The 27,998-nt window shown below is 45.0% G+C and overlaps 1 protein-coding gene across 1 annotated transcript; it reads right to left on the reverse strand.

The window, feature by feature from the left end:
- Window positions 1-6,177: 6,177 nt before the first annotated feature.
- Window positions 6,178-27,989, reverse strand: RBM38 (RNA binding motif protein 38). Its single transcript, XM_006125343.5, has 4 exons — window positions 27,523-27,989; window positions 26,134-26,257; window positions 25,490-25,544; window positions 6,178-8,819 (listed from the first exon to the last, which is right to left on the reverse strand). Exons 1-4 carry the CDS (start codon window positions 27,688-27,690, stop codon window positions 8,519-8,521), a joined length of 648 nt encoding a protein of 215 aa, XP_006125405.2. The 5' UTR covers window positions 27,691-27,989; the 3' UTR covers window positions 6,178-8,518.
- Window positions 27,990-27,998: the final 9 nt, after the last annotated feature.

Genomic DNA, 27,998 nt, shown 5'->3' on the forward strand with positions numbered 1-27,998 from the left:
TTCCCCTTTTATTCTTATCTGAGACAGACTCTTTCCTTTGCCAGAGTTACCCAGGCTCTGGCTCATTTGCCTGCAGAGATTTAGTCTGATCTTATTATTAGACCAGGTCTACAGCAGACCCGGAAGGTCGGCTTAAGGTACACAACCCCAGCTATATAAATGACATAGCTTGAGTTGACTTACCTTAAGCTGAGCTTGGTGCCACCTTCACAGTGTGAGGTTGATGGAAGCAAACTCTCCCATTGGCTTCCCTTACTCCTCGCAACTTCTATGAGTACCAGTGCCAATGAGGGGGTGCCCTCAGCGTTCCATTTAGCAGGTCTTTATTAGACCCACTAAATCAAACGCCAGATCGATCTCCAGCACAGCAAGTGTAGACGTGGCCTTTGTGGTGGTGCTACTAACAGACTTATGCTGCAAAATTCAGATCTTGTCAAACACCCCAAGTTTGGGGTCTGCTGTGTGGATTCAGCTCCCTGTAGTAAGAAGGGTCATTTGTGAAATTCAGATTTCCAAACCCCCCTCCCTCTCCTCCACGCTTCCTCTCTGCAAGGTCAGTTACATCATTTGGGCCCATCTTTGTGGGTGAGTATTGTAATCCATCTAAGAAAGTCTGGAAAAATTCCATGTCATTAATAAATAATATGAAGGTGGGGAAAACTGGAGTGAGAAGAGAGGTGTAATCCCTGGCTGCAGAGTCTCCCAGATAGGAGGGCTCAGCCTGTCTGCTCTGTTTTCAATAACAAACCAGGTGCCCCCCTATTTTCTTCCCCCCACCCCTCCCTGCCAGTAATGCTCATATCAATGTGTGTGCTTTGAGGATTTGAAAGAGTGCACAGCCTGGATTACCATTTAGAGTTGTTTATTATTCAGGTCACAAGAAGCACCCATTTCTATTGTATCACAGCAGGATTTTTTTTTTTTTTAAGTTTAGGAAATTTTCCACCAGTACCATAGCTGACAAGCAGACGCAGCACATCCATTTAAGTGCAAGTGTAGAGATAACAGCAGCCAGGCATTCTATCAGGCTGAACAGAAACTTTTCCAGGAACCATCTAGTCGAACACATGACTGTCCCCCTCCCCCCGACTGTATCCTGATATGTGGCAGCCATTCATTGGGCACCATGCAACACAGTCAGTTGACTTTGTTATTCAACCTATTTTAGGGACGGTTTTTAATCCCGGCCTTTTTCTTTTTTAAACAAGGGAATCTCTGCATTGGCAGGATTCAGGGAGGCACAAAGGAAGGGAAAGCTAGTCCCAGCCAGAAAATGAAACAGATGGTGTTAGCATTCTTTGTGTGTCATGGCGGGGGGGGGGGGGGGGGGGAATATTACCACACACTCAAGCCTAAAGGGCAAAATGCAACAAACGTCAAGTTACCTCAGTTAATGTGAAAATAAATGCTCAACCTTTTCCTTTTTCCCCTTTGGATCCTGGTCTCACAGGCTAAGCAAGGCTGGCTGTTCTCTGTGCTTGCCTAGGAGATGTCCAAGGAAGATTCACTGCACTATGGAAAATGAGGTGGAGATAGAGTTCCCACGGACTCAATTCTGGAGCCCTGGCTCCAGCCAGATGAGCGTGGGCACCATCCTGTGTTTTTCCATGAAATTGATATAAGGTCCTGACTCTTTGCACTCATCAAGACTCCCATGGTCCTTAAGGCTAGCATCCCTTCCCCGTTCAAGTGGAGATAACTAACTTCATTCTATCTGGCCACAGGACTCTGATTCACTTCCTGTCCTAAACGATATCAGGTTAAAATGCTATTGTGTGACATTTCTCCGTGGGCGCTGGTTAAGCTGTGGGCATCAGCATCATTAGATAGGGCCAGATATTCCGACGTGGGAACAGCTGCCCACAAAACCTACCCCTTGCCTGTGCAGGCACTCAATTGGTGAGGCATGTATCCAGCAGGATGTGCAAAAGTGGAGAGAAGTTAACCTAGTCCCAGAAAGGTTACGTGAACTTAAGAGAGACTTGACTCTCAGTTGCTCGCTTTACCAATGGTATTATACCACTTTTAACCCTCCCCCTCCAAGCTGGCATTCCACAGCTCTTCAGTCCCTACTTTGTCTAGGCTCTAGTCTTATAATAGAAATTGCATCTGTTTCTCTTAGGGTGGCACCTCCAGGGCCTATGCAGTATTTGGCAGGCCAAGCCCCTAGCGACTGAAGTACTGCAGGCAAATGGAACAAATTAGCCGAGATGGGAGCTGGCTGATTTCACATTTACCTGAACCACCTTGCTGATGAGATTCTTCTCGACAGCATGTGAGGGATCCCAAACCTGAGCCTGGGTTTCTTAGGCCATGTTTACACTGCCACTTTGCTGTGCTGCAACTTTTTGGCTCAGGGGTATGAAAAGACACCCTCCCTCCCCTAACCACAGCACACAACAGCGTTGTAAAGCACCAGTGTAAATGGGCTCCCAGCGCTGTTAGCTACTCCCTTGTGGAAAGGGTTTACCCTGGGAGAACTCTCGCCCAGTGCTTCAGCCTTGGCCACACTTTCACTAAGAAGTGTAGACATTTTTTTCCAAAAAAAGTCCCGTACGTACACCCTGCAATCATGTGCTTTCAAAAAAAAAACCCCAACAGAACAGACATTGGTAAACCTCTTTCTATGAGGAAGAAGCCATTGTCCGAAAGAGCGCTTTTGGAAAAAAGCGTGTGGGGACGGGAAAAAGGGAGTTCTTGCGAAAGAAGAGGAAAGAAAAAGCACAAGGTCATTCAGTGTGGACACTATCTTTCAAAAGCAGATTGCTTTTTTCGCTGCGCTTTGGCAGTGTGGACGCTTTCCTTCGGAAGAAGTTTTTTCGGAAGATCTCTTCTGGAAAAGCTTCTTCCAAAAGAAGCCTGCAGTCTAGACGTAGCCTGAGTCTCCCAAGTTCAGGAGAGGTGAGACAGTGAAACCATGGAATGCAGGGTGGCAGGGATTGCTGACATGCTGGGGAGTGGGGAAAGTCATTAATTTAGTTGCAGCAGTTGCTCTCAATGTTTCTAGGCTGAGCTGCAAACCTCGGGCCTCCAGCAGGAAACATTAAGGCTCCACAAGTGTGTGAACCTGATAAAATATTCTGCCCGGTGACTGCAGAGACTTCAGGTCCCTGTCTGCACCATGCAGTTTATCAAGATGAGCAAATGTTTTAAAATGAGACTCAGTAGCTGCCAGTCACGTGGCTGACTTCATAAGTTAAAGCGAACAGGGCAGGGGAAGGGTGCATCTTTCTTTAGTAAAGGAGACAGTCCAGTGGGATTTGAGCCTTGAGGAGGATGCCAGCCTACAGCTGGGAGAAACTGCACGAACTCTGAGCTCCCAGAATATCTAGCAGCTGGGACTAAACTCTCACAAGACAAGCAGCGAGATCTCAGTGCTGTTCAGTCCAAAGCTTTGAACTGGCCTGGCTTCAAGCCCCCTGACACCCTGCAAACATTGTTCTATTAGTCCCCCTGTTTCGCACCATGCACTGTGTCGCACAATCCAGGAGCATGGTCTCATTTTAATCCCTCGATTGTTTAGTGGACTCTTAGGTTCAAAGAGTTTTTAATGACTGAAATATTCCATCAGAATGCCCCTCTCCTCTCCCTAGTAAGGGGAAAGTGCTGCAGCCATTTATACCCACCCAGCTGAGCTCACACCTCTGAAGTTGCTAGTTCCTCCTGGTCACACAGAGCACGGATCTTTCATGTAAGTTGTCAGGCATGTGACATTCTGACATGGACTATGATGGGCGAGGAGATGTAGCAGGAGTCAATGTAGGGAGGGAGCAAAGATCACCAAAAAAGGGTGCAAGAGTTAGAAGGCAAGTAGAAGGGGGGAGGAGTGTCTTAGTACACCCCTCGAGCTGCCTTTAATTCTCAGTATTCAACTGCACTTGTCAACTCTGAGCATAAGCTTCCCCAACCAGCCTTGAATAAGTGGTGTAACCCCTTAGCTCCACTGAAAAATAGCTCCAGAGCAGCTTCTTCCTAGCATTGTCGTCTTCTCATATCCTCCATCCCTGCACTCTTGTGGGCCCCCCATCAAGCCTGCCAAAAGGGGAGGGCAAAGTGAGGGGCAGTTTCCCTGGGGCCCAGTGATTCAAAGAGGCCCAGCGCTCTCAAGCTACGTCCTCTGCTAAGCGGTGGTGGCCATAGTCCTTCTTTAAGTCGCTGCTGGAATTCCACACTGCTTTGAGAGTGGGGGGTGGGAGACATCATGGGTGAGGCTGAGGGCTTGCTGCCCCTGCTACTGCCCCTTCCACTCATGGCCCTGCCCCTTGTGGAGGCACAGAGACAGCCCACCCATGCTTTGCTGGGGCCCCACAGACACTGTCGGCCTCTTTACCCCCATCTTCCATTTTAAAACTCCTTTAATACTTAGTAATATGCCTCCATTTGCATGCTGGCTTATTAATACACACATCAGATTCCTCCCAGAGGTTTTCAGAATGGCAAAGCATGGGGGGGCTGGGAAACACACACATCTGTCCTGCTACTTTTAAGGTGTCTTGGTTTGGCACACATTGCTCTTAGCGCCTGTTGGCTCTACAAGATATTTTTGTTAATCTACATACACAGCAGGGTAGATTTTGTTGACCAGGCTGCCCAAAGAATAATTTGCCTCAAACAGAGGAAGCCACTGCCCAGTTTCATCATGCCCTTATTCACTTCAGCTGCATTGGTCCTAGGTTTGCTCTGCATTGCAGCCCCATCATCCCAAAAGGACAGGGGGAGAGAAAAGGGCATTCTTAGTGTGTGAGACTTCCAAGCGAACGTTACATTAGACACTGGTAATGTTCTAGGCCCGGGCCTTGTCAAATGTGCGGAATGGTCCTTGTGCAGATCCCGGTAACAGTCAAGAGGCTGAAATCTCTTATTCCTCCATCAGCATTAGCTGATTGCATTTTTAACTGGCTCCTCCAGGGGGCTTTCAGCGTTCTAGCCTGTGACTGGCCAAGAGACATGTTTTGTTCTCTTACTAAAAGGCTAACGTGTCACTTTCCATTATATGGGTCACTGCTCCATTTCCACCTGGAAAGCTCTACAGTGTGGCTGGGTCATTGTTATTCCACTGAGCCACTGCTGGGTTTGTACAAACAGGAAGCTGGCAGCTTCACACCATTGTTCTGATGTGGCTTTTTCTAGAAATAAGCCTGGGGCAAAACTCATCTGGATTCAGAAATCTGTTTCTATAATAATGGGCTGAATATCTGTTGGAAGAGACATCTGGGTCAGTTTTCTCTTGTAGACATTTCTTCCAGTTTTGTGAACCTGATAGGAAGTTATATCTAACAGGAAAATTTCTCTTTTTTATTAGATCAACAAAGTACAACTTTTTCACCGAGCAGTTAATCTTTAGGAACCTTAATCTTCCTTCTAGCTCCCACTTAAGCCAATAGGAAGACAGAAGATTTTTAGCATGCCTAATAATGAGTTAAAGAAGCTTTACTTGAGTAAGGAATAAGGAATGCTGACAAGAGCAGCAGGTAGAGTCATTTGCACATCCCCTCAGACTAGTGTTTTAGAGCCACTAAAAATGTTAAACACAAAAGCTTGAGGGAGAAAAATATTGCCAAATAATCCACTGCCCTTATAGCATTTTTAAGATGATGGTCTGGGGACTAGCATCCTCATAAGAGTGGAATCATGTTGAGCATGTAGTCAATGGTATACTTTGCTGTCACTTCCACCTAAAGTCCTGGGACAGCCAAAGAACCTAATTAGTTAAAAAACACCTTCTAGCCTTACGTTTCCCCACCTCCAGCGCTACACAGCTATATTGTATGAAATGTATCTGTAGCCTGAAACAGCAGCTGTGAGAGAGGAGTAAAACAATGTCTGTTCGAATAAAGAGTGTGTTTACTCTGAAGCATAATGATGATGTTGTATGTGTCAATATTATTCCTATTTTACTGCTGAAAATGTACAGGAAAAGTTAGCCAGCTACTCTAGGATAATGGGTGGGCACTAGGATTGTGGGTAGAGTACAACTACTTCTTTGATCCCCTAACCTAACCCTCCCCTCTCACCCACTAATGAGTTTGTCAATTAGTATCTTAGCAGCAGCAGCAGATGGTGACACTAAAACATACATGGGTAGTTTAGTCTCACTTTCAATGACCAACAACAGAAAAAAAATCAAGTTAAGAAAAAAGTTGTTTATCTAGGAGGTGAAATAGACCAAAAATTAAATATGTTTAAATAGATTTATTTTATTTACCTTTAAAGACAGCTTTAAGTGTCAAAAATTGAAAACCAAATTACTAAAGGAAACTCAAAGGAAGATAAAATGGAACCACGAGGGAGGCACAGGGCCGTAGAACCAGCTTATGCCCAGCCTGAAGAGGCCCTCAGAAACGCAGCACTTCCCTGAGACAGAATTTTGGCAGATCAAACTTTTGGATGGAATCAGTTGCACAAATTGTCACCTTTAAACAACTTCCATGAGAAGTGTGTGGGGTTTTTTTGTGATACCATGACCCACCTCACCCCATCTCCCAGGACAACTCTGAGCCTGATCCTGGATGCCGTGTGACTCTCTACTGTTTAGCACCTTGCGTCATCATTACCTCAGCACCCGGTGGGGGCAAAGTGCTACCAGCTTAGAATGGGAGCACTAAAGACCCACTTCACACTGGACTCAGTGACCCATCTAGGGCATGTCTATATTGCAAGCTTCTTTCAGAATAAGCTTTTCCAGAAGACATCTTCGGAAAAGCTCTTTTCGAAATCGAGTGTCCCTACTAGAGGGAAGCCACAAAATGAGTCCGAGACAGGCTCCCTAATGTGGGCTCGTTATCTCGACTTAGAGTCCCAGGAGTCAATGGGGAGGAATAACTTTAGCATGGCCCTGGCAAGGAGCTATTTCGACATAGCAGCAGTGGTGTGTCCACACACACCCTCTTCCGAAAAAACTTTCAGAAGAGGTGTTATTCCTCGTGGAATAAGGCTTACCAACGTCGGAAAAAGCCCTCCCTTAGTTTGATTTTCTTTTGAAATAATGCAATTGCTGTGTGGACGCTAGTATTGTTTTTCCAGAATAACAGCCATTATTCCGGAAAACGGTGCAGTGTAGACATAGACCCTAGTGTGCAGGGCAAGGAAGAGCCAGGTGCCTTAAAGTAGATATTTAAGAACAGGTTGGATAGACATCAGGGATGATCTAAATGGTGCTTGGCCCTGCCGTGAGGGCAGGGGACTGGACTCGATGACCTCTTGAGGTCTCTTCCAGTTCTAGTGTTCTATGACTCTATGGGATTCCATTGGAAGTTGCTAGAAATTGTAGAACGGCCCAGGAGACTTGAAGATGGCTCAGAATCTCTCAGGATGAAGTCCACAACAGCTGCAGGGATAGGCCTGATGTATCCAATTCAGGTCAGTTTAATTTTGCCTTTAATACCATATTTGGCTGGAGCATACAACATAGTATTGAGTGGGTTTTTTTAATCAATAATTTATTGCTCCTTTCTGTAAAAATGCACTTATCTTATTTTGTCATTTTCTCTCTTTATTTGGCTGTTGCACCGTAGGCATAAAAATGTTACATTTACCCATTTGTTCAATTATGTAAAATATTTTAATCCATTTCTGACATTCTCCTAAGCTTTGCCAGCCAACAGCCTGAAAACTGTCTAACTTTTACTTAAATACTGTCAATTTCTCCATAAGTTGCAGCATTATAACAAAAGATCTATCAAAGTAGCCAATATGCTCATTATTCGAGGTGGGGGATTTTTGTTTTTGATTTTTTTGCATTTTAAAAATATACCTAAGTCTGAGATAATCTTAAGAGTAACAATTACAATTATAAGAAAATATTACAGTGCGTTGACTAAAGGAATATTCTGCTTTCCTTAAAGCCAGTATTCCCTTTTGCATGTTGAAGTGATTCAGCAATTACTTAGGAACTTTTACCTACATACAATAATTTAGTAAAATGAGAATTAAACAAGGCAGATACTCACTACTATTCTTCTGTCTGCAATTCACAGCTCATGCGAATAAAATCGCAATAAATATTTAAAAAATAGTTTCTCTTTCTTTTTTCTGTAAGGCATCTCTGAGTATTACAAAGTTTTTGTACAACCAAAAAATAAGATTGCTTTTTATCCATGTTCTCCGAGTACCTTGTATATCTCGACAGTAAATGAGAGGATTGCAGATTTGAGTGGGGAGAGTGGAGGAAACAGCTGATGGCAGGGTGGGAAGGGGTGGAAGGGGAGGGAGAAGATGACAGGCAATGGAAGCAGACCACTAAGTGTGCAAGAAATTGTAGTTTTCCTTTTAACATTTCAGTCACTTTAAGTCCATCTTCAAGACAATATTTGCTCTGATTGAAAGAAACTTACCGGAAGTCCTTTTCCATGAGCGTAGTCAGACAGTAAAGGTTTAGGCTCATCCTTAACACTATAAATAGCTTAGGTATTTGTATGCACCTAATAAGGTTGGGTGGTTTTGCTTTTGCTTGGTTTTTGTGTTTGTATCCTTCCACTGTAAAAGATTGTCCTACATGGCGAACGCATGGGCAGGGCCCTTACTGCATACGGTCGGGCTGCAGCTGTTGGGGCTGATACTGAACAAAAGCCGTGGTGTGTGCTGCCGGATTGCTAGCTGTGATGGGCTGCTGAAGGGTGTTTGTGTAGCCGTATCCCACAAAGCCAGCAGCAGGAGAAGCGGCGTAGGGGTACTGGTCGTAGGCAGCTGTGGTATACTGGGTGTAGGCTTGGCTCGCGGAGGTGTAGTCTATGTAGGGAGACGTGATGGACTGCACGGGGGTTGGGATGACCACGCTCGGCTGAACAATCGCTTGAGGGTAAATATAGTGAGGGGTGAGCCTGTGGAAGCAAACACACAGTCAGTCAGGTTTCCCCTCCATAAGCACAGTGATAACAGAGACAGTGCTGCCTGCCAACACCAGCCAGGGTGAAGGGAGCCAGCCTAATAAAAAAGGTGGGCAAACTGAAAGAAGGGCAAAGCCTGAAGACTTAAAGTAGCATAAGGTGAAGCTCCTAATGCTTATCACTGCTCCTGTATTCTTGCCCTTCCACCAGTGACCACCACTGAACTGCAGTTTCAGGGGAAGAAACCTGATGGGATGTCTCTAAGGAGAAACACTCCCTCCCACCCCCGCTTCACTGATATGGTTCTTGTCAGATTCTCCGTCTAGTCTTGGGGACTCTCTTCTGTCTTCCATCTGCCCCATTCACTCGCACTGTCTTGCTTCCCTGACCTTCCCCTTCACGGTCTTGCTGCCTCCTTCAGCAGTTCCTCCTCCCGGTGTCCTCAGGGTTCTATTCTTGGTCACAGCCTCCTCTCCCTGCCCTGGGTGATTTCATCTGCTCTCATGGCCTCTACTCTCTCCATGCTGGTGACTCACAAACCTCTCTCTCCAGCCAGCCAGAACATCTGACTCCCTCCGGATGACATGTTGACTGGTTGCCAGCTCAAGTTAAAATCAGGGCCCAGCCTCAGTCAGCTGACTTCCTAATCCCTTTGTACTTTCCCCACTGCATTTTAACAGCACCACCCTCCACCTCACACTTCCCTTGTCACCTGCAACTCCCTCCCTGTACAGCTAAGCTGTCGTTCTTCTCTCTTTTCTCCTTTTAATAATCTGACCAGCCCCATTTGTCCCACGCACACTTGACTGTGGCACCCTTCATCTCCTGCTCTGACTGTTGCAATCACCTCCCTTGCCTCCCAGCAGCCTGCATCATCCTCACCTGTCTCTGTCCCAGTCCTTCCATGCCACCACAGCCAAAATGGCCTCCCATGCCCATCAGTCAGTGTCACCTGATCTAGTGGATCTTACTTACCCACCATGTTCTTGTACCTTTGCAATCCCAAACAACCCTGGCCTGGCCTATGTCTATTGTGCTCCCTTCAACAGTACCAGCCTCACTCTCTTCTTTGTTCCCTTCTCCTGCCTAGTACTTTGTGCCTGGAGTAGCTGCCTGCTCCTGGGGCACCAGGCCCTCTGCCCTGCCAGCCAAACCCTTCACTCACCAGAAGAGTGCGGAAAGAAGCAAAGCTAACTGGCTTCTCCGGGGTTCCTGGCTCCACACTCTACGGGGGAAGGACTCCTGCTGTGGGTCTTATACAACACCAGGCACAATAAGGGTGCTTAAATAATAGCATGGAGGATGGTCCATCTTGGGCTGGCATCCCACAGCTGCTCCAGACTCAGCTCCTGTGCTTTCGCTCAGTTCTTAGCACCCCTTCTCCCAACTCTGTGGGCCAGTCCCATGGCTTCTGCACTTCCCAAAGAGCCATTACAATGGCAGGATCTCCTAGTCCTGGGCAACTCCTCTAAACAGGGTGAAGAGGCGCTTCTGGGATGTGAGGTTAGCAGAAGGATTCCACTTTGTATGGACTAGTATCCCTAGCTTATACTAGTTTATCTACAATATATTTTCACTAGTGTTTCCATAATGCCAGCCTGCCTAGGGGCAATAGCTACATGGGGATTGTTGTTAAACATGAAGCATTAATGCTGTGTTGCCTTCCTTTGAGCAATACTCCCAGCAGTTACTGGGTCAATGACCTGCTGCCGCTTCCCCTCCCCCCACAAACAAGCTGCGACTGGCATTATTTTCAGTATTTGTGACCTTTATGCTGCTTCCCTTTCAGCGAATGGTGTACCTAACAGGAGCTTCAGACATAAGAGCACAGCTGACAAAGAAAAGCTGCCTAGCTTTACACAGCGCTAACCTCCCTTGGAAAAACAGACTCCCTTCTACTGGGGAAAACCAATTGCTGGACTGGTCTTATGGCTCCAGTTCATTATCAGCACTGGGTCCCACTTCCATAAGTAAGCAAAGGTCTTTTACTGTGAATGGTGTCAAGTATCAGAGGGGTAGCCGTGTTAGTCTGAATCTGCAAAAGTGACGAGGAGTCCTGTGGCACCTTATAGACTAACTGAAGTGTAGGAGCATAAGCTTTCGTGGGCAAAGACCCACTTCATCAGATGCATGTCACATGCATCTGACGAAGTGGGTCTTTGCCCACGAAAGCTTATGCTCCTACACTTCAGTTAGGGTACGTCTAGACTACATGCCCCTGTCGCCAGAGGCATGTAGATTAGGCTACCAGACATAGGAAAATGAAGCGGTGATTTAAATAATCGCCGCTTCATTTAAATTTACATGGCTGCCGCGCTGAGCCGACAAACAGCTGATCAGCTGTTTGTCGGCTCAGCGCGATAGTCTGGACGCGCGGGTGTCGACATCAAAGGCATTTGTCGACCACCCAAGTATACCTCCTGGGATGAGCTGTTTGTCAGCTCAGCGCGGCAGCCATGTAAATTGAAATGAAGCGGCGATTATGTAAATCGCCGCTTCATTTTCCTATGTTTGGTAGCCTAATCTACATGCCTCTGTCGCCAGAGGCATGTAGTCTAGATGTACCCTAAGTCTATAAGGTGCCACAGAACTCCTTGTCGCTTTTACTGTGAATGGGAATCCAAACTTCAGAGCGAACCTTCTGTCACCATCTACCTACCTACTTGTCGAGCTCAGCCCCTAGATAATCACTCTGCACTTCCAACTGGACACTGTAATCTTCACTTCCTGTCCTGAATTGTGATGTTGCTGTACACCAGTGGTGGGCAACCGGCAGCCCGGGATATGCAGCCCATTGGGGTTCTATGGGTGGCCTGTGAGACATTTAATTTACTGTTGCCCACACGCCGGGTTGCCAGATTCCGCTGGTTTCCTGCCATGTCGTTTTTTTCCTACTGGTATTACTGAAGTGACAGGCACGTAAAGCAAGAGCACATGAAATTGTGTGTGTGCTGAATGCACCCAAAGCTGTGTGCAGAGGGAGCGCATGGCTCTCACAGACAACTGGCACAAATGCTAGGTAGGCCAGCACAGTTAGAAAACAACCTTATGTTGTGAGACAGTCGTGGTTACAACAATCCCGTGGCCCACTGAGATGACAGAGGGCCAATCATGCAGTCCTCTCACTAGCCTTGGTTGCCCATCACTGCTTTTCACTGTTGAACAGCTGATATGTCACATCCTGTAATTGGCTATTTCTGAGGTGAACTAAGTGATGTTCTTATAAGAGTCTTTGGGATTATTCCTACAGGAGCTCCTATTAATGAGCTAAAAGTTGCTGACTACAAAGAAGTAAAAAAAAGGGGGGGGGGTCAGATTCCTTCCCCCCTCTCTCCCCCAAAAGTCACAAAACTGCTTGGCCTCAAACTGAGGAGAAGACTGCAAAACAGAAAACAGAAATCTGAACGTGCAAACTGAACTGGCCGACAGGAGGCATGCAAGGAGATGTTCTCATGTCTGGTCTGCAGCTACAAGGGATATTAGTCTAGGAAATTCCTGATTTTACATTTTAACAGGCTTTGGCTACAGTTTCAGAGGCTACCTGCAAAAATTGTAGTAGAGTGCATTTCTTTGTGTGCCCAAAACTGTCAGCAGTAAAGATCATTCTTGAAAAATAAAAAGCAAGAAAATGAGCGTTTGCTATACCAAGTTGGCATCACAGTAAACTTGTTACATAGAAATGCCCTCTTCTGTTGCACTAACACATATTTAAAAACGTAGTCCTTTAAATCCTGCCGAACTGACCGTGGTAAAAGTTTTCAGAAAGTAACATAAGTGACTTCAGTCTAAGTCCCATGTTCCAAGGTTTCCCATTGATTCAGTTAAACCTAGGAGCTGAAGTGCATCAACCACTTATAAAAATGGGCCTTTCAGAAATTTTACTCCTGGCCAATAAGTCACTGGATCACCACAGTCTCAGGTGAAAAAGGGCCATAAACAATCCAATCCTTCCCTCTGCGAGGATAGGACAGACAGAGTCCCTTGCAAGAAGGTGTTTCACTAGGCTTTGCGAACAAAAAGTAATTGGTTTGTGTTATTTCCTCTGACCTTGCCCATACTGGGCACTGTTCAGTATCTACTAGACAGTTCTGTAACTACACTGTACTGGAGTTTACACAGAACAACGTAGGGTTGCTGTAAACGCTCCTGCTAACTGGCATACACTGAACAACTGTTGTGGTCGTCAAAACATGGCATAGCCCTTTCCACATCTGAGTCCCAGCGGATAAAACTCCTACAAGGTAAAGGGCTCATCTAAGCAGGGCCAATGCTTCAGTTTCCCCTAGGTCCCTGAACTGCTTGTACAATCACTGCTGTTTTCCCACCACAGCTACCTCTGGAGTTATAGGTTTCATCAGCAAAACAAATCAAAACATCACTATCCCCTGAATGGGGGGAAGGGAGAGGCAGACTCAAGACCTCAAAACTCTGGAGGGCTAGGAGCAGCTACAAATCCAGTGGTCAGCCCATTCCTAGATCTACTGTGCGGAGCACTAACCTCATGGGCTTTAGGTCCATGAATGTCTCTATCCACGAGCGGTCTCCAGATGCTGGCACTTATCTAACTGAACAGAATAAAATAAGAACCTGGAATTCCCTGTGTCTTTTCGTTGGTTTTAAATCTGACCTGCATGAGGATTATGATGAAGTCTGAGGCTAAATCAGGGCTAAGGTGCAAATTCACAACCAATGGAATCAAATGCTCACAAGCTCTCGCCAGGTCCCAGCTCAGAACCAGAAACAAGGCCTATCCTAGAGCTGAACCTAACCTGGAACCGTAAAGGTGGGTTCAGACTGGGAGATTTTAATCTAACCCATAGGCAGGGTTCTGGTGGCTGGTTTCAAATAGAGTAATAAAATAAAAAAAACACATCAGATTTAGTCTTTCCCAATCCAAATAGTTGCTCTCCCCTGTACTAGCCTATACGACAAAGTTAGGGTCAGATCATCCCCCTCTCTTCTCCAAGTCTAACAGCCTTCTATCAAGGAATTCTCTTTAAAATAAAAAGTTTGCTTTCAAAGGAGTGCTTCTCTTGGACAAGAGGGTGATCAGCAACCAATCATCTTCCCCACCCATTTCAGTAATGGTCCTTCTAACGCATGCCCAGCGACTCTAGGGAAAGGGGTTGGTATGATTTAAAAGACTCATTGTCCATTAGGGATGTAGAATCCCATTTCATCAATGAACTAGTTAAACATTAGATTAGCCAGTTAAATGTTAGGTTAACCAACTAAACGGGATCTCAGCTGGAGGACCCAGTTAGAGCAGCTTCCAGCCCCACCTGGGGCTCCTGGCCCTGCCTGGAAGACTGCTCCTTGGTACCGGTTAACTGTTACCTGGTAAGTATCACTGGGTAAGAGTGATGCTTTCTGAGCAACCAGTTTCCCGTTCACATCCCTCGTATGCATAAAATTATTAAAAGTACTTAATGGGTAAAACTGCAAACAGACAAAAACCAAACCAAGCCTAATGTTTACACTCAATTCCAGGCACAACCATTTTTGTACATGTAAATTTAGAAATGCTCACCGAGAGGCTGGTTCTACCAATCACCTAGTAACTCCCATGGAGAACTCAGGGCCAAGCTGCTGACACTCCCCTACCTGTCCACACTCCAACATGTAAATACACAGAATGCATAAAGCAGCAGAGTAGGATAAAAGCCTTTGAAATGGCCTGTGCTGGCAACAGGTGACATAAATATATTTGTCACCAGACACATCAATTCTCTTTGCTGCATTTCAGACGTATTTCAGGACAAATGTACAAGAGTAAATGCCTGCAATGCATGTGGAAAGCATGTATGGACAGAAAAACAGACAGGAATCATTCAGAATCAACAGACGTGCATGAGAACAATCTTTAATACTGCAGCAGAATTGCATGTTCTGTGCATGCATGTGTACAGCTTCCCTGTCTATTTGGCTGGATGCTTGTACACTTACCTAGGAGAAAAAGGACACAATCCTGCAAAGCACTGAGCCCACAACTCCCAATAACTTTGGTGGGAGCTGAAGGTATTCAGTGTCTGGCAGGACTAGTCTTAAAACAAACTTGCTCCCAAAACCTGAAACATCTTTTTTTTCCCTCTGACTACTTAGCTATACAAAACACTACACACTTTTTAAAGTATTTCTTTTAAATTGTTGTTGACAAGATACACAGGTCAACAAACATACTTATATAACAACAAATGGTCTGGTAGCATTTTATAGACTAACAAAACATGCAGATGGTATCATGAGCTTTCATGGGCACAGCCCACTTCCTCGTTTGAAAAAGTGGGCTGTGCCCATGAAAGCTCATGATACCACCTACATGTTTTGTTACTCTATAAAGTGCTACCAGATCATTTGTTGTTTTTTAAGTTTATCCTGTACAGACTAACTCAGCTATCCCCTGAAGTTTCTAAACATATTTATGACACTAACTTTGACTATTTTCTTCCTGAGTATACACTTCTGTCATGCAGTGCTGTTTGTCATACAGTATCCTAAGATCAGCCCTTATAGACACTCCAAAGACAAGTCCCAACTCAGCACGTGTACTAATGCATGATAAAACATCTTATTTTATTATGTTAAAAAAAAAAATCACACAGCAACTCCAAAATCCATTTCTATTTGCTGGCAAGTTTTTAATTGCAGCCAGACATTTCAATCACAGTATTATGTCGATTGGACTTTTTAATTGGATGAACAGATAGCAACTCGCTTATTGATCAAAACAAAACAAAAATTAAACCCCTTATAAACCAAAGTAAGGTCAGCTTTAATTACTAGCAACTACAAAGAAAACACAACAAAACCAAGTGCAGCGTGATGAAGTTATCTGCTGGCTGGGTTTACTAGTCACAAGTGGTATCAAGATGTATTTTCTGTTTTTAAGAAAGGCTGTTGATAGGCCTTTTAAAAACTTGGCTGACTCCAGAGAATTTGCATTGGATATCCATCTTTTCTGCAAGTAGCAACAGTCTGAGATCAAGGTAAAAATGGAACAAGCTCTGTAAAAGGTAATTAAATTCTCCCAAAAAGCCTTTAAGTGATATTTTAAAGATTCCTATTTTTCTGCTGTAGAATTCTGTCATCTGGGTACATCACTATAGTTCTTTGGAAAAAAAATTGGTCAGTCAGACATTAGGGCCTTCCCAAAAGCTCTGAGAGCCAGCAAAGAACTTCATCCAGAATACACAGTGTGATTATAAAGTGTCAAGTGATCAGCAATTGTCATCACACATCAAAGTCATCCTGTGAATAGCACAATATGAGATGCTTCATGATATTATGATTAATCACTGGTAGAGGCCACAAACACTTGGAGAGCACAATGAACAACATGGTCAAACCTAAAATTAGAATCACTGGTGCCTGCTGAAGAGACTCATGAAGGGCTTTGCTTTGTGCCTTTGGCCAAAGGCAGCGTGCGATGGCTGGCGATCGCGATCAGGGCGTTAGCCCAACGTTCCTAACTATGCGGCACGACGCCACACCTGCCCCACTAGCCAAAATTAAAAGACAAAATAAGACACATGGTTATAGAGTCATCAGGAGGACATAGACTTATTTTACTTTGCAGAACCAGATTGAAAACTAATATTAGGATGAATACAGCTTCTTTGCAATTCAGTTCAAGCTAAAAACACTTTATACATTTGAACATTTCAGGAAGGGCTTAAAAATATAAAATACATTTAATTGGACAGAGTCAAGATGCAGCTTCCAATACATTCAAACAGGCTTTTTAAAAAAAAAACAAAAAACACAGGATGTGCTGGAAGGCTCATTTGGCCTGTACGAAGCTTATTTTTAAAGACTCGAGTTGTTGGATTCTCCCTCGGAGCATTTATAGTTACACTCAACCCACACACACACACCTTGTTAGCATCAGCATGGAGATTACTGTAGGTTGGGTTTGTTTTAGACAGCTGGCCATGCCATTCCGAGGGTCATCCAGGAAAGATACAAAGCAGACAGGTGACTACCTCTTATGCTGCTAGGGAAGAGGGCTGACTACGGTTACCCGGGTGGGCAGAACACTACTAAACTCTTTCAGTCCCACTGCCAGCAGCCAGGCAGCAGGACTGTTACATGACCATTCATAAGGCCTGCGTGCTGCATAGATTGAAGAGTAGGAGAGACAGGCTGAGGGGAAAAGCACTGAGGAAGTGCTCCCACTTCCTGCTCAGCTCTAGGTCCCAGAGCAGGTATGAAGTTGGGCGTTGCTTGGTTGCTTTTGGGCAAGGGTAGCCCGAGTGCTATTTTTCCACTCTCCTCCCCCTTTTCTAAGAACAGCCTTGCTACACAGCACTTTGTAAACAGACCAGAAATAAAAAAGGCAGATACAGTGAGCCTCCTGTTTAAACTGAGCATCATCCCTATAAATAAGACAAGCCACAGACTATGGGGCAGACAACAGTGCAGCCAACGCATTTAAGGAATCAGCAGTACGTGCAAAGGTCACGTCAGAGCCTGCTTTGGAGATCTGGCACAGAAATGCCAGGTTGCCTGTCACTTGAATACACAAATGTATAGGGTACCTGGCTCTCGCAAAGATCAACACACAAATGCTCCTTATTTCTTAGAGGGAAAAAAAAGAATGGACTAGAAGCTGGGATGTTTGCCAACAACTGCAGGCACTAAAATATCTGGCCACTGGAACTGGGTCTCTACTTTGATTCCTGCTAACCATTTGCAGCTAAGGGACATATTTAAAGGATAAATCCTTTTGGCACCTTTATCACACTAAACCCACTGTGAGCACCTCCAGACTGAAGTATTTGTTCTAAATAGCCACAGAATGAAACTGAAGGCTTTCCTGCCTTCCCAGTACAGCAGCCTGGGTGTCAATGGTCCTCATGCTTTAGCAGCTGTATTACAGCTGACCTAGACACCTCCACTGAGAAACTGCCACACTGCGCTAGGTGTGGAATGTATACCTAGTCAGTGACAGTCCAGGCTTTTAAAAGTTGGCAGGAATGTTCAATTCCCTTTTCTCATCAGTACAACAGAAGACATACAGGCCTTGGGCCATCAAGCACTCACACATGGGACCACTCCAGAGTTAAAATAAAGCGCAAGCGTTTGGGCCGATGTGCCTCATTCAAGGCTTCAAAGGAAGACTGGGGTGGAGCTAGGAAAGGAACCTGTACATCATGAGAGCCTGTTCAGTGGAACGAGACTGTCTCTCCTCTAACTTGGATCTGGCTAAAACAATCTTCAGGGGGGAAATCACAATTCAGTCATCATACTTTAGTTTCTCGGCTGTGACTGCCAAGAAGGAATCCCATCTTTGGTGGAGATTTTGTCCGCAACTCTCCACCAGGAATTCAGCTGAGGCCAACCATCTCTTTCCACACAGGCCATCAGAACAGTTATCAGATAGAAACAATAAGGCTCTACTGTTGTGGGATGGATTGGAATCAGAGCCCTTACACCGAACTCCAGAATACACCACTCTCCCACACAGAGCTTGCTAAAAGTTAGCACTGAGAAAGCCTAGGTCCATTCTCTTACTTTAATGTCTTCCATGCCACTAACTAGTTATTTCTGCCCTTCCCAAGTGAGAACCTGAGAGAGATGGGTATTCTACAAATGCTTTAACAATAATTCTCTCCTTATATGTCTATGATTTGCCTTATCATGCGCCCTCTAGGTGGCCTTACAAGAAGACGCCAGCTAACCTTGAACTCATTTGCCTTTAAAAAATATAGAATATATTAGGAAAAAAATCCATCTGGCCTCCTCCTCCTGTCTTACATTCTTCCTCCCCAGGTTCAGCAAGAAGATTTACGCAGCAGTCTTAGTTTGCTGTGTTTACTACTTCCTTGTAGGGATATGCTGTCACTCTGACGCTGGCATGTAGCCCTTTCCTGATTCACCCCCCCACCCCTCCTCAGAGTGGAATTGGGAGAGGAGAGCTCTACTTCCAAACCTTCTTGACTTCAAATATCTAAGACGCTTCTTTTTTTCCTGCTTCCAAAACCTCCTGTTTAGGACCACCTCCTTTTGAACCATTTCTTCATCTATTCCAGAGTCCCTAAGTGCGAGGTTGCATCTCTGTGCAACTTGTATGCAAACACTCCCGAAGAACAAGTGGAGGTTCAGCATATTTCTGTTTCAGGAGAATATCCTGGGGCCTTGCTAGGGTCAGCCAAGATCCAGTTGTCAGATTTGAGGAGTATGGAATGGGTAGCTCAGAGGTTAATTATGCTGTTCCGAGACTTTTCTCTCTAGTTTAAGAGATTAAATCCAGTCTAACTATGATGGGATCAAAAGAATCATTACCATATCATGGCTAAGAAGCAAGTTCTTAGTCTGAGTATAACTCAGGAGTGAAGAAGTAACCTTGCTGCAAAATCACTACCAAGTCTGCTAATTAATACCCTTATTGGTATCTTTAGCATGAATGTATTAGGCCGGTATTCATCACACTTTCAGTACTGGCTCACAACAAGTTTGCAGGACACAATAGTGAAAACACCGCAATGGCTTGCACCCAGAGCAGACACCCCACTTGGCCCACATGTATTACACACTATCAGAAGAACAGTTGAATCTTACACCTGGGCTAAGTGGAGTAAGTGTCTACACTAAGGTGAGAAGGCCCAATTCTCCACTGCTAAAGGGACAGCTCTCTTTTATGCTGGTGTAAACCAAGAGCAATTCCACTGAAGCCATTATGTCGATATGAAAAAGGAGACCAGACCACCTTCTACTCACATTTTAAGGAGGAGGGGTATTTATATTATAGAGTAGATAGATGGACTCTTTCAGTAAGTCAGTGGAGTAGCTTAGAGTATAACTGAATAAAGAAATTGGCTCATGAAACATAACAGGCCAAATATGGCGTCGTGCTTTGAGCAGTCATTTATCCTAATGCAAAATAAGCCCAAGATGCTATCGGAAGGGCAGGATTACGCATTCACTTTGCACTAAGTTAACTATGAACTGGATCCAACAGAACAGCATGGTGCTCAAGTCCACTCTGAATCTTTGCTCTTTTATACCCAAGTCTCAGTAAAAGTGGTAAAGAAACAAACATTCTACGTGTGTATTTCCAGGCATTCAGTTCAAGAGGATCCTCACAGGCAGTAGTTTGGCCAGTGCTTTAACCGCCAGGCTTTGAAATTCACAGCTGAAGCCATTTGGATTTGACTATTTCTTTGGAAATCCCCAAAAAGCGTGTGTTACTGGCACAAGCAGGCAGCAAATGCTGTGAGAGCCCCCCACAAGAGCCACTTGTGACTGACAGAGCAGCCTGGAGTCTTACAACAATGTTTTGGGTTTTTTTTGATGGGTGGGGAGGCACCACAGTAAAGAATGTGTGTCACTTAAAAAAAAAAGTGCACAAAGAAGGAAATTCCCCCCTTTTATTTGCACCCCAAAGAAATAGCATTAAGGATAACGGCTGCCAGGGAACTTTCATAATCTGCTGCTACAACCAGGAAGTGATGAAAGATTTTTTTTTAAAGAGATTTAATCATTTCAATGCAAAAGTGATTGCTGTCTGGGGCCACATGCTGATCAGGGTAACAACCGGACTCAGCATGCTTGGTTTTCCATTAGCCTCTATTTTGCGTTGACACTTTGAAGTGCTATAATGACCACACAGGGGCAATGGAGAATCAGGGTCAGTGGTCCCATGTCGACTTAGAACCTGTGTTCCCTCTAAGATTTTCCATCCACAAGCAGAATGAGTTTTGTCTTGTGTACCAATATTGGGGTCATGTGCACTTGTTTGGATGTGTGCCACCGTAGCACCCAAGTTATTAAGAAATAGCATATATTTTTAGATATCTATATTTATATAGAGAGAGTGTGGTTTTTTTGTGTGTGGTGGCCTGCTCTGCTGCCCTGGGACGGCGTACCAGCACCTATTTTCCCATCATAGTTGAACTGAATGGGATTCCCCTCTGGGTCGGCTTGGTGGCTCCCAAAGGAAGCCCTTAAAGGGGCCGCAACCGCATTTCAGCCCCCCCGTTGCGGCCTGGAGCACCGGCACCTTTTTTCTTATGAAAAGAGCACTGTGTGTGTGTGTGTGTGTGTGTGTGTATATATATATATATAAAGAATGGAAGAAAAAATACTAAAATAAGGGGTAATTAACAAGGTGCAGGAATTTAAGTGTTTATTTAATATGAAGTCAAATTAAAAAAATTAATCGTGTAAAGTTTTCAGTATGTTAGATTAGCCTCAAGGCTGCTCTAAATCTGCACTGTCCAGAGCTCCATAGAAGTCATAGGAGGCCAAGAATAAGCACACTGCAGCACAGCTCTACTTTTCCTCCAGAATTCCCCTATTCCAGGAGCTTGGGGGGAGGGGAGGAGGCACCACATAGCCATTTCATTGGCTTTAAGCAAGATAGAGAGTCCCCTACCTACGCTGGGAATAAGTCCCAAGTCGGGAAGTGAGATCACTGCCTTTAGGATACCTTTGTGCCACTGGAGTACAAAACGGTTCTAGGGCACCAGAGAATCAAGCCCATTATTCATTGTTTTATCTGTATTGTGAGGCTTCTAAGGATACACAGAGCAATGTCTGTCAATGTTGTTTTACAAACATTAACCCGTATATTGCCTGATTTTGGAGAATCTCTATATCTAGTGGAGTGCTGGTAAGAGAATATCAGAGAGGTCATAACATTTAAATAGTTGGTGTAGCAGAATGTAATAATGTACATTACATAGCTAAGTATGCAGGCACTCTACAGCCTCAGTTATTCTTAAATATTGTAAATGCTAAACAGGCCCATTGCCTATTGCAGTGAATAGTTTTTAATCTAACGGGGCTGTTCATGTGACTACACACAATGCTCACTAACATATGCTGACAGATTGGGCCGTTGGCCCCCTAACCCAGCCATCTGATCCATGTTTGCAGACCCTGAACATGTGTCATTCCTAAGGTCCCTCCTTGTGATGCATGTATCTATAAAATGCCATGCACTCCTGTATGTCTGACTAACAAAGCCAACAACGCAGTCATGACAAATGTTGTCCATGCATTTGGCCAAGTGTATATTCAATAGTACAGTTGGGCACACTTTACCCATGCTCTTCTGAGGGGACTACCTGGCTTCCTCCCTCCTCTCCTTCCCCCTCCCCCACCCAGTGTCAGACCCATATAGTCACTGTCAGTAGCCACCCACCCGCCACAACCTCCAGCAGTAGCCACCTTCCCACCAGCCACATGGCCCCAGTCCTGGCTTCCAGAACAGCTGCCTAAACATACGACTCCAGCCACAGGAGCAGCCACCAGCCACGTGGCCTCAGCCCCGGCCACCAAAGCAGCCACACCACTCACCTTCCAGGTCCAGCAGGAAGGTGAGAGCTGCTGTGGGGCTGTGCGAAGGAGGTGGGAAGGTTTTGAATTTTTTGTGCGCGGCCACGCAACTCTGCTTATGACAGGTGTTTTACTCATTGGCCGCATGCACTTGCATTAAGCCACCTTTGTGGAAACAGTCAGGGATTCCCTGTGCCCTATTTTAGTTTATGCCAGATGACAGGCTGGTTCACATAGGAACACAGCAGCATAGGAACACAAAAGACATTTTTGCATAGACCACACTGCAGCTGCACCAAATGTTCCTTGTCGGACAACTTACCCACCTGCCCGTCTTTGCTTTCGTGAAGTCTCAGATGTTCTTGGGAATTTTTTAAGGGCCACTATAGCAACCAGGAACTGCTCCAATTGTTGTTTCACCTCATGTTTGGGTCACACTGGCGCAATTGTATGCCTTCAAAGTAATCATGCCCACAAATAACTGCAAACACAATTTGGGGTACTCAGACATCTAGCTTCCTGACTGTCCGCTATATGTGTCAATTCTACAAATTACGCCCCCAGTTAGTGCAGGAACAATCCGTTGGACCAAAATTGTGCCTACAAGTTCATAATATCTCTCAAAAATTAGGAAGATACCACTATGCCTGTGTTATTAAAGTCTTAGGTTAGAATTTGAAGGGTTTTTTTTTTTAACCCTTGCTTTCCCCCCTTTTTTATGGATTCACTTTACTGCTTCAGCAGAGTGAAGAGCGGAGTAGATTATTTAGTTTCACTTTCTCTTCTTTAGGTCCTGGCCCAATGCTGCAACTGCATTTGCATTCCCAGCAGTGCCAGGAAAGGTTTACATTTTAAACCAGTAAAATAGTACCTATTACAGGTATTTGGAGATTTTAACCTGCATTGACACATGTCTATTTATTTTAGCTTCTGTAAGCTCCTGTCCAAATATCAGCCTCCATTTTGGGCCTTAGCTACTCAGCGTCAGCTTCCTAAGCGTGATTTTGAGGTTCTTTCTTTTTTAAGTCGTTTAATTCATTGTGTAGCACTTCATAAATTATTCATTAACCACTTCATTGCTGTGTTCTGCAGCAGCAAGGACCACTGCAGCTAAGTGCCAGCGTGCCCTTATTGGAACATTAGCACTTTAATAGGGATGTTCCTGGGTTGACTATTGGAAATGTTTTGCCCCATGTACCTGGTATGCAGCTAGCCTAGAAACAGATTGCTTATTTAGGTAATATTTGTAAGTAACTGAACAGCAGACAAGCCCATGGCCTAAGAAAGAGAGTGGGAGATGACAAAATTAAACTTGAAGTGAAGTAAACTGGGCCTGATTCTACAAGCATAACAGATCAAAAAATTTAACTGAAGGCGGATGAAGTCCTGGGTGAACAAGGAATGCAGGGTCAGAACCTACACTGTTTTTACTTTGCTGACTGCTTTGAAAAAAAGACAAAAATGGAAGTAGCAGACTTTGTTGCTCAAGTGACGCTCTGGCTTGCAAATGTGGCACAATTCATGGCACCAAGGTAAACGGTACAATATTTTTGGCCAAGCCATGTTTCCCGTGATTAAGTCATTGCTGGAAAAGAACACAGTGAAATTCTTGCTTACTGATGCTTGCAAATAATGAGATATAAAATCTCCTCCCTCATCCTCCCTGTCTCTTGGCAACTGATAAATAATTTGCCGTGCTCATTGCCATGTGTACTAAATGTACCCCTGTTGGTTTTAATGATTAAACTGATGCCTAAAAACTTGAACATTAACTGTGGGTCTCAATGAAAACTTATTAAGTCTTAGACTTTTTAATGCATGAAGCTAAAAGGAAGTTATAAAAAACTTCTGCAAAGATTTTTTTCTTTTTTGCCCCACCTATACAGCTGAAATTGCTGTGTAAAAAGTCAGGACAGGAATGACGGGAGGGTGTTTGCATGAGCTAGGCTTGATCTAAAGCTGACTGAAGTCAATGGGAACCTAGTCTGTTCCACTATATTCTTCTCTTTACACTTCACATGGGAAGAGAATCTTGTTGAGTGCAGTTTAAGAGCTACATTAATTATGCGCTTGTGCGCACTTTAGAAAAGGCCTCGAGCATTCATGTGCCAGAAATACCAAGGTTACTGTTTGTCTTGTAGGCTGAGAAAGCTGTTGTATTTCACATGCAAACAACACTTTAAAGGACAAGACCAAAAATATTGTCTACCCGAAACACTCCTGCTCTTTGCACCTCAGAAGACAGACTTCTTTTCACAACAAATGTTACTCCAGTCCTTCCAGCACAGACTTAACTATTTACGAAACCTAGCATGTTTCAATAATACACACCAAGCATGTGGTATGAGCACTATTATGGCAACACTGCCTCTTACATCCCTACACTGGTTCGAATTATAAATACCAAGACATTTGTGGGACTATGAGTGTGAGGGGACATGAATGAAAGAAGGAGACTATGAATTAAGGGCAGGGAAGGAATGAAATTGTTTAGTTAAATCAAAACAGGAAAAAAAATCATATTGTAATATAAAAGTACAAAATGACTGTGCACAAGAACTTCAAAAAAGTGCACCCATTTGCTTAATGCTCTAAACAAAAAAAACTTCTATTAATATTCATTTTCTGAAATGAAGTGAAAAAAAGAACTGCATCAATCATTAAACAGTTAAATGAAGGCAGTATGACAGTAGCTATTGTTCTCTTGAAGCACACTTGTCTTTTCCAGAGCAGCTGCCAGATCCTATTAGATATATAAAAAGAGGACTTCTGATTGAGTAGGGATGGTATAAGCTATTGAAAGCAGCAGACAAAAGCGCACTTTTGCAGACTATTCAAGCCCTGTATAACATCTGTCCAGAATCAATTTTTGACCTAATGTTGCTTTCATTAAGTATTAGACTTTGTTTCCAATGCAGCTTGTTTCCCCGACTAAAATTGTAACCCAAGTGTGATTGCATGGGAAACAAGATGGAGAGAGCAGATCTTATGAAAGAAACATGTTATTTCCCCGACTGTTCTGACAACTTAAATATTATGACAAGAAAAATACATGCCACTTCTTTGGATTCTTCTGCATTCTTGAAATTGCTAAAGCAGGAATAAATGTATTACAAAACAAGTCTCTCATGATTTATTATGACTGACTTGATGATCGCTAGGAGTCATATGAAAACTGAAAATTAGAAAAAAGCCACCACCTTTCCAATGCGCACCTAAAAGTACTATAAAGCTGAATTACAGATGCTGAAGCTTCACTCCTCATCTTTATGACTTAAGAGTCCCTCCCCCCCCCTCACACACACACAAAAAGAGGAAGTTGATTCAAGCATTTGAATTGAAACTGACTATTAAATTAACTAGTTAAAAATACTTCCACTTACCCATACGGTCTCTGAATAAAGGCTGGATGTAGCTGCTGCACACCTATGGTAAAACCTGAAAAAAATATTGTGAAAAATTTAATATTACACACTACAATTAATGCTTTTGTTTAGTTAATATAAGGCATACAGCCACAAATACAAAGTGTGAGAGAAAGAACAACTTCCTAACTGAACATTGTTTAAGGGCACAGTAATTTTAATATACTCGTGGGACATCCATACAGATCAGGCTGGAATTCTGAACAAGGAGCACATGGGAAACTCACTCATCTAAAGAGTGAAACACAAATACTCATTTGCTATGATACGCAGTCAACCTATATATTAAAGAAGTGGCATGGTAGGTGCAATTACACTTCAGTATTTGTAGGAATAAAAATATTAACTACACAGTGTATTATACACTAATTTCTGGAGCAGGTATCATTACCCCACACCATTGGAGGTTGGATGTACATGCATGTGTAATTTTGCCATAGAGGGTTCAAGTAAGGAAATTGGGAGCAGAGAAAGCTAAAGTACATAGTACACTAATAGACAAGCAAAACTGAGGGGCTAGTGTGGCTCTTAAGATGAATTACCAACACATTTCCCATTTTGCAACTAAGGCTTATTCCAACAGAGAGAGCTGAAAAACTCACCAGTTTGAATACTCCTTGGTTTTGCTCCCAGATATGCCAGGTTCACATTTGCTTTTCTGCCATCAATGATGGGGTTGGGATCTTTGCATGCTCTCTCAGCTGCAGCTCTGTCTGCCATGGTCACCTGAAGTGAAGCACAACCCATTGTGTAGCAATGACTGAAGCCTAATGAAGTTTATTTGGGGTGAGAAGTTAAATGTGCTTTCTTGAAATCTCAGTTGCAGGGGAAGGGAAGAAGGGAGAATGGGTCCTGTGCTCTGGGTTGAAAAACAAAAAGCTCCAACAAGTTTCTCTCCTGGGGATCTGCCAGCAATCCCCCCCCCCCAAGTTTGGTAGAGTAACTTAAACCTCTCCCCTCCCCCAGCAAAAAAACCCAAAAAAACCCTCCCCCCAGCAGAGGTTGTTCAAGGAAACTTGAAGCAAAGAACACACTCATGAATCATACAGAAGATGCAGCCAGTGAAGGCTGCAGAGAATATGCTTCACTGAAGCACTCTAAAGAAACAAGCCAGCAAGGCGCGGGGGAAGGGATATTGAAATGAACTACAGAACAACCAGCACAGGAGGTTCTTAGCCCAGTGCTCTCAATCAAGGGCCTTTGAAGAGTGAAAAAAAGCCCAACCCACTCTCTGCCTCACTCCCTCGCCCAAGTTTTCCTGCATTCAGCTGTCTCCCCTACAAGAAGAAAAACAGATCTGAGCAATGATGAAGTGGGAAACAAACAACTTTCTAGCAAGAGGGTGGGCGTGTGGGGGTAGGGAACAGCATAACTTTTTATAGTGGGGGTACTGCGATCCATGGAATCAAACTGTAAACTCTGCACACAATGGGAACCACTTCAAGCCGGGGGCGGGAGTGGGGGTGCAGTACCCTCTGCACCTCCACTTCCAGTACCGATGGCTGTGTACAGAAGAGATCTCACAACCCATCCAGCCCATGTAATCCCCAAGCTAGCTAGCTGGTGCAAGAGCAGGGCAATGCAGGGGGCGGTGCAGGCCTGAAAGTCACATCTTGCCCAGGGAAACTGGAGGGGGATGGGGGCACAGACAAAGGGATTCTGCCGGCTTTAGCGAGAAGCCCGGAGAAAGGGCTGCAGGGAACCACGCCTGGCAGCCTGGGGAGGCTAGGCAGGACGCGGGGAGGATGCGAGGGACCGGAGTAGGGGGCATCGCAGGCTCCCACGCGCTTTAACCGACCACTGCATCCTGGCACATAGCAAGATCCTGTCACCGCTCCAGAGCCCGGGTTCCCATGGGACACGCCTGAGCCTGGCTCCCTCCAGCCCCAGCTCGGCTGATCCTCTCCCCCTCCCCCCGCCTGCTCTGCGCGCCCATCCCCGTGGCACCTGCCTGGGCCGAGGGTTGGGGAGGGGCGGGCGGCCGCACTTACAAAGCCATATCCCCGGGATTTGCCCGTCTGCCGGTCGGTGATCACCACCGCCTCCTCGATGTCCCCGAAGCCCTCGAAGTACTTCCTCAGGGAGGAGTCGGTGGTGTGGTAGGGCAGCCCCCCGACGAAGATCTTGGTGAAGGTAGTGTCCTTCTGCACGGTGTGCATGGCGCGGCGGGCGCGGGGCCAGGCGCGGGGCGGCCAAACGCATCCAAACGCCACCGCGGGCCGGGAGCGAGCTTCTCACACACCCGCGGCCCGGGGCATCCTCCGGCTCAGCGGGGGGCAGAGGGAGGCGGGGCCGCCCCCACGCGGCAGCAGCAGGCGGCGGCGGCAGCAGCAGCTGCGGCTTTGTCCCCCATGCAGCGGCTCCAGCCCCCCCCCCCTTTGGCAGGCACCTCCCGCAGGGCGCCGGGCAAGAGACGCGGCCGCTGGCAGCGAGCAGCCGTGCCGGGCTTTGTACCCATCCTCTCCCT

The sequence above is a fragment of the Pelodiscus sinensis genome, chromosome 17 (assembly GCF_052426305.1).
Source record: "Pelodiscus sinensis isolate ZL-2025 chromosome 17, ASM5242630v1, whole genome shotgun sequence".
NCBI classification, from domain to species: Eukaryota; Metazoa; Chordata; order Testudines; family Trionychidae; genus Pelodiscus; species Pelodiscus sinensis.

Bases quoted from the DNA above. Each gene is read 5' to 3' on its own strand.
- RBM38 (XM_006125343.5), bottom strand. From the start codon at position 27,690: ATGCACACCGTGCAGAAGGACACTACCTTCACCAAGATCTTCGTCGGG. The intron at 26,258-27,522 runs GTAAGTGCGGCC...GCTTCACTTCAG, and splicing joins AATCCCGGGGATATGGCTTT to GTGACCATGGCAGACAGAGC. The intron at 25,545-26,133 runs GTGAGTTTTTCA...TATTTTTTTCAG, and splicing joins ACCAAGGAGTATTCAAACTG to GTTTTACCATAGGTGTGCAG.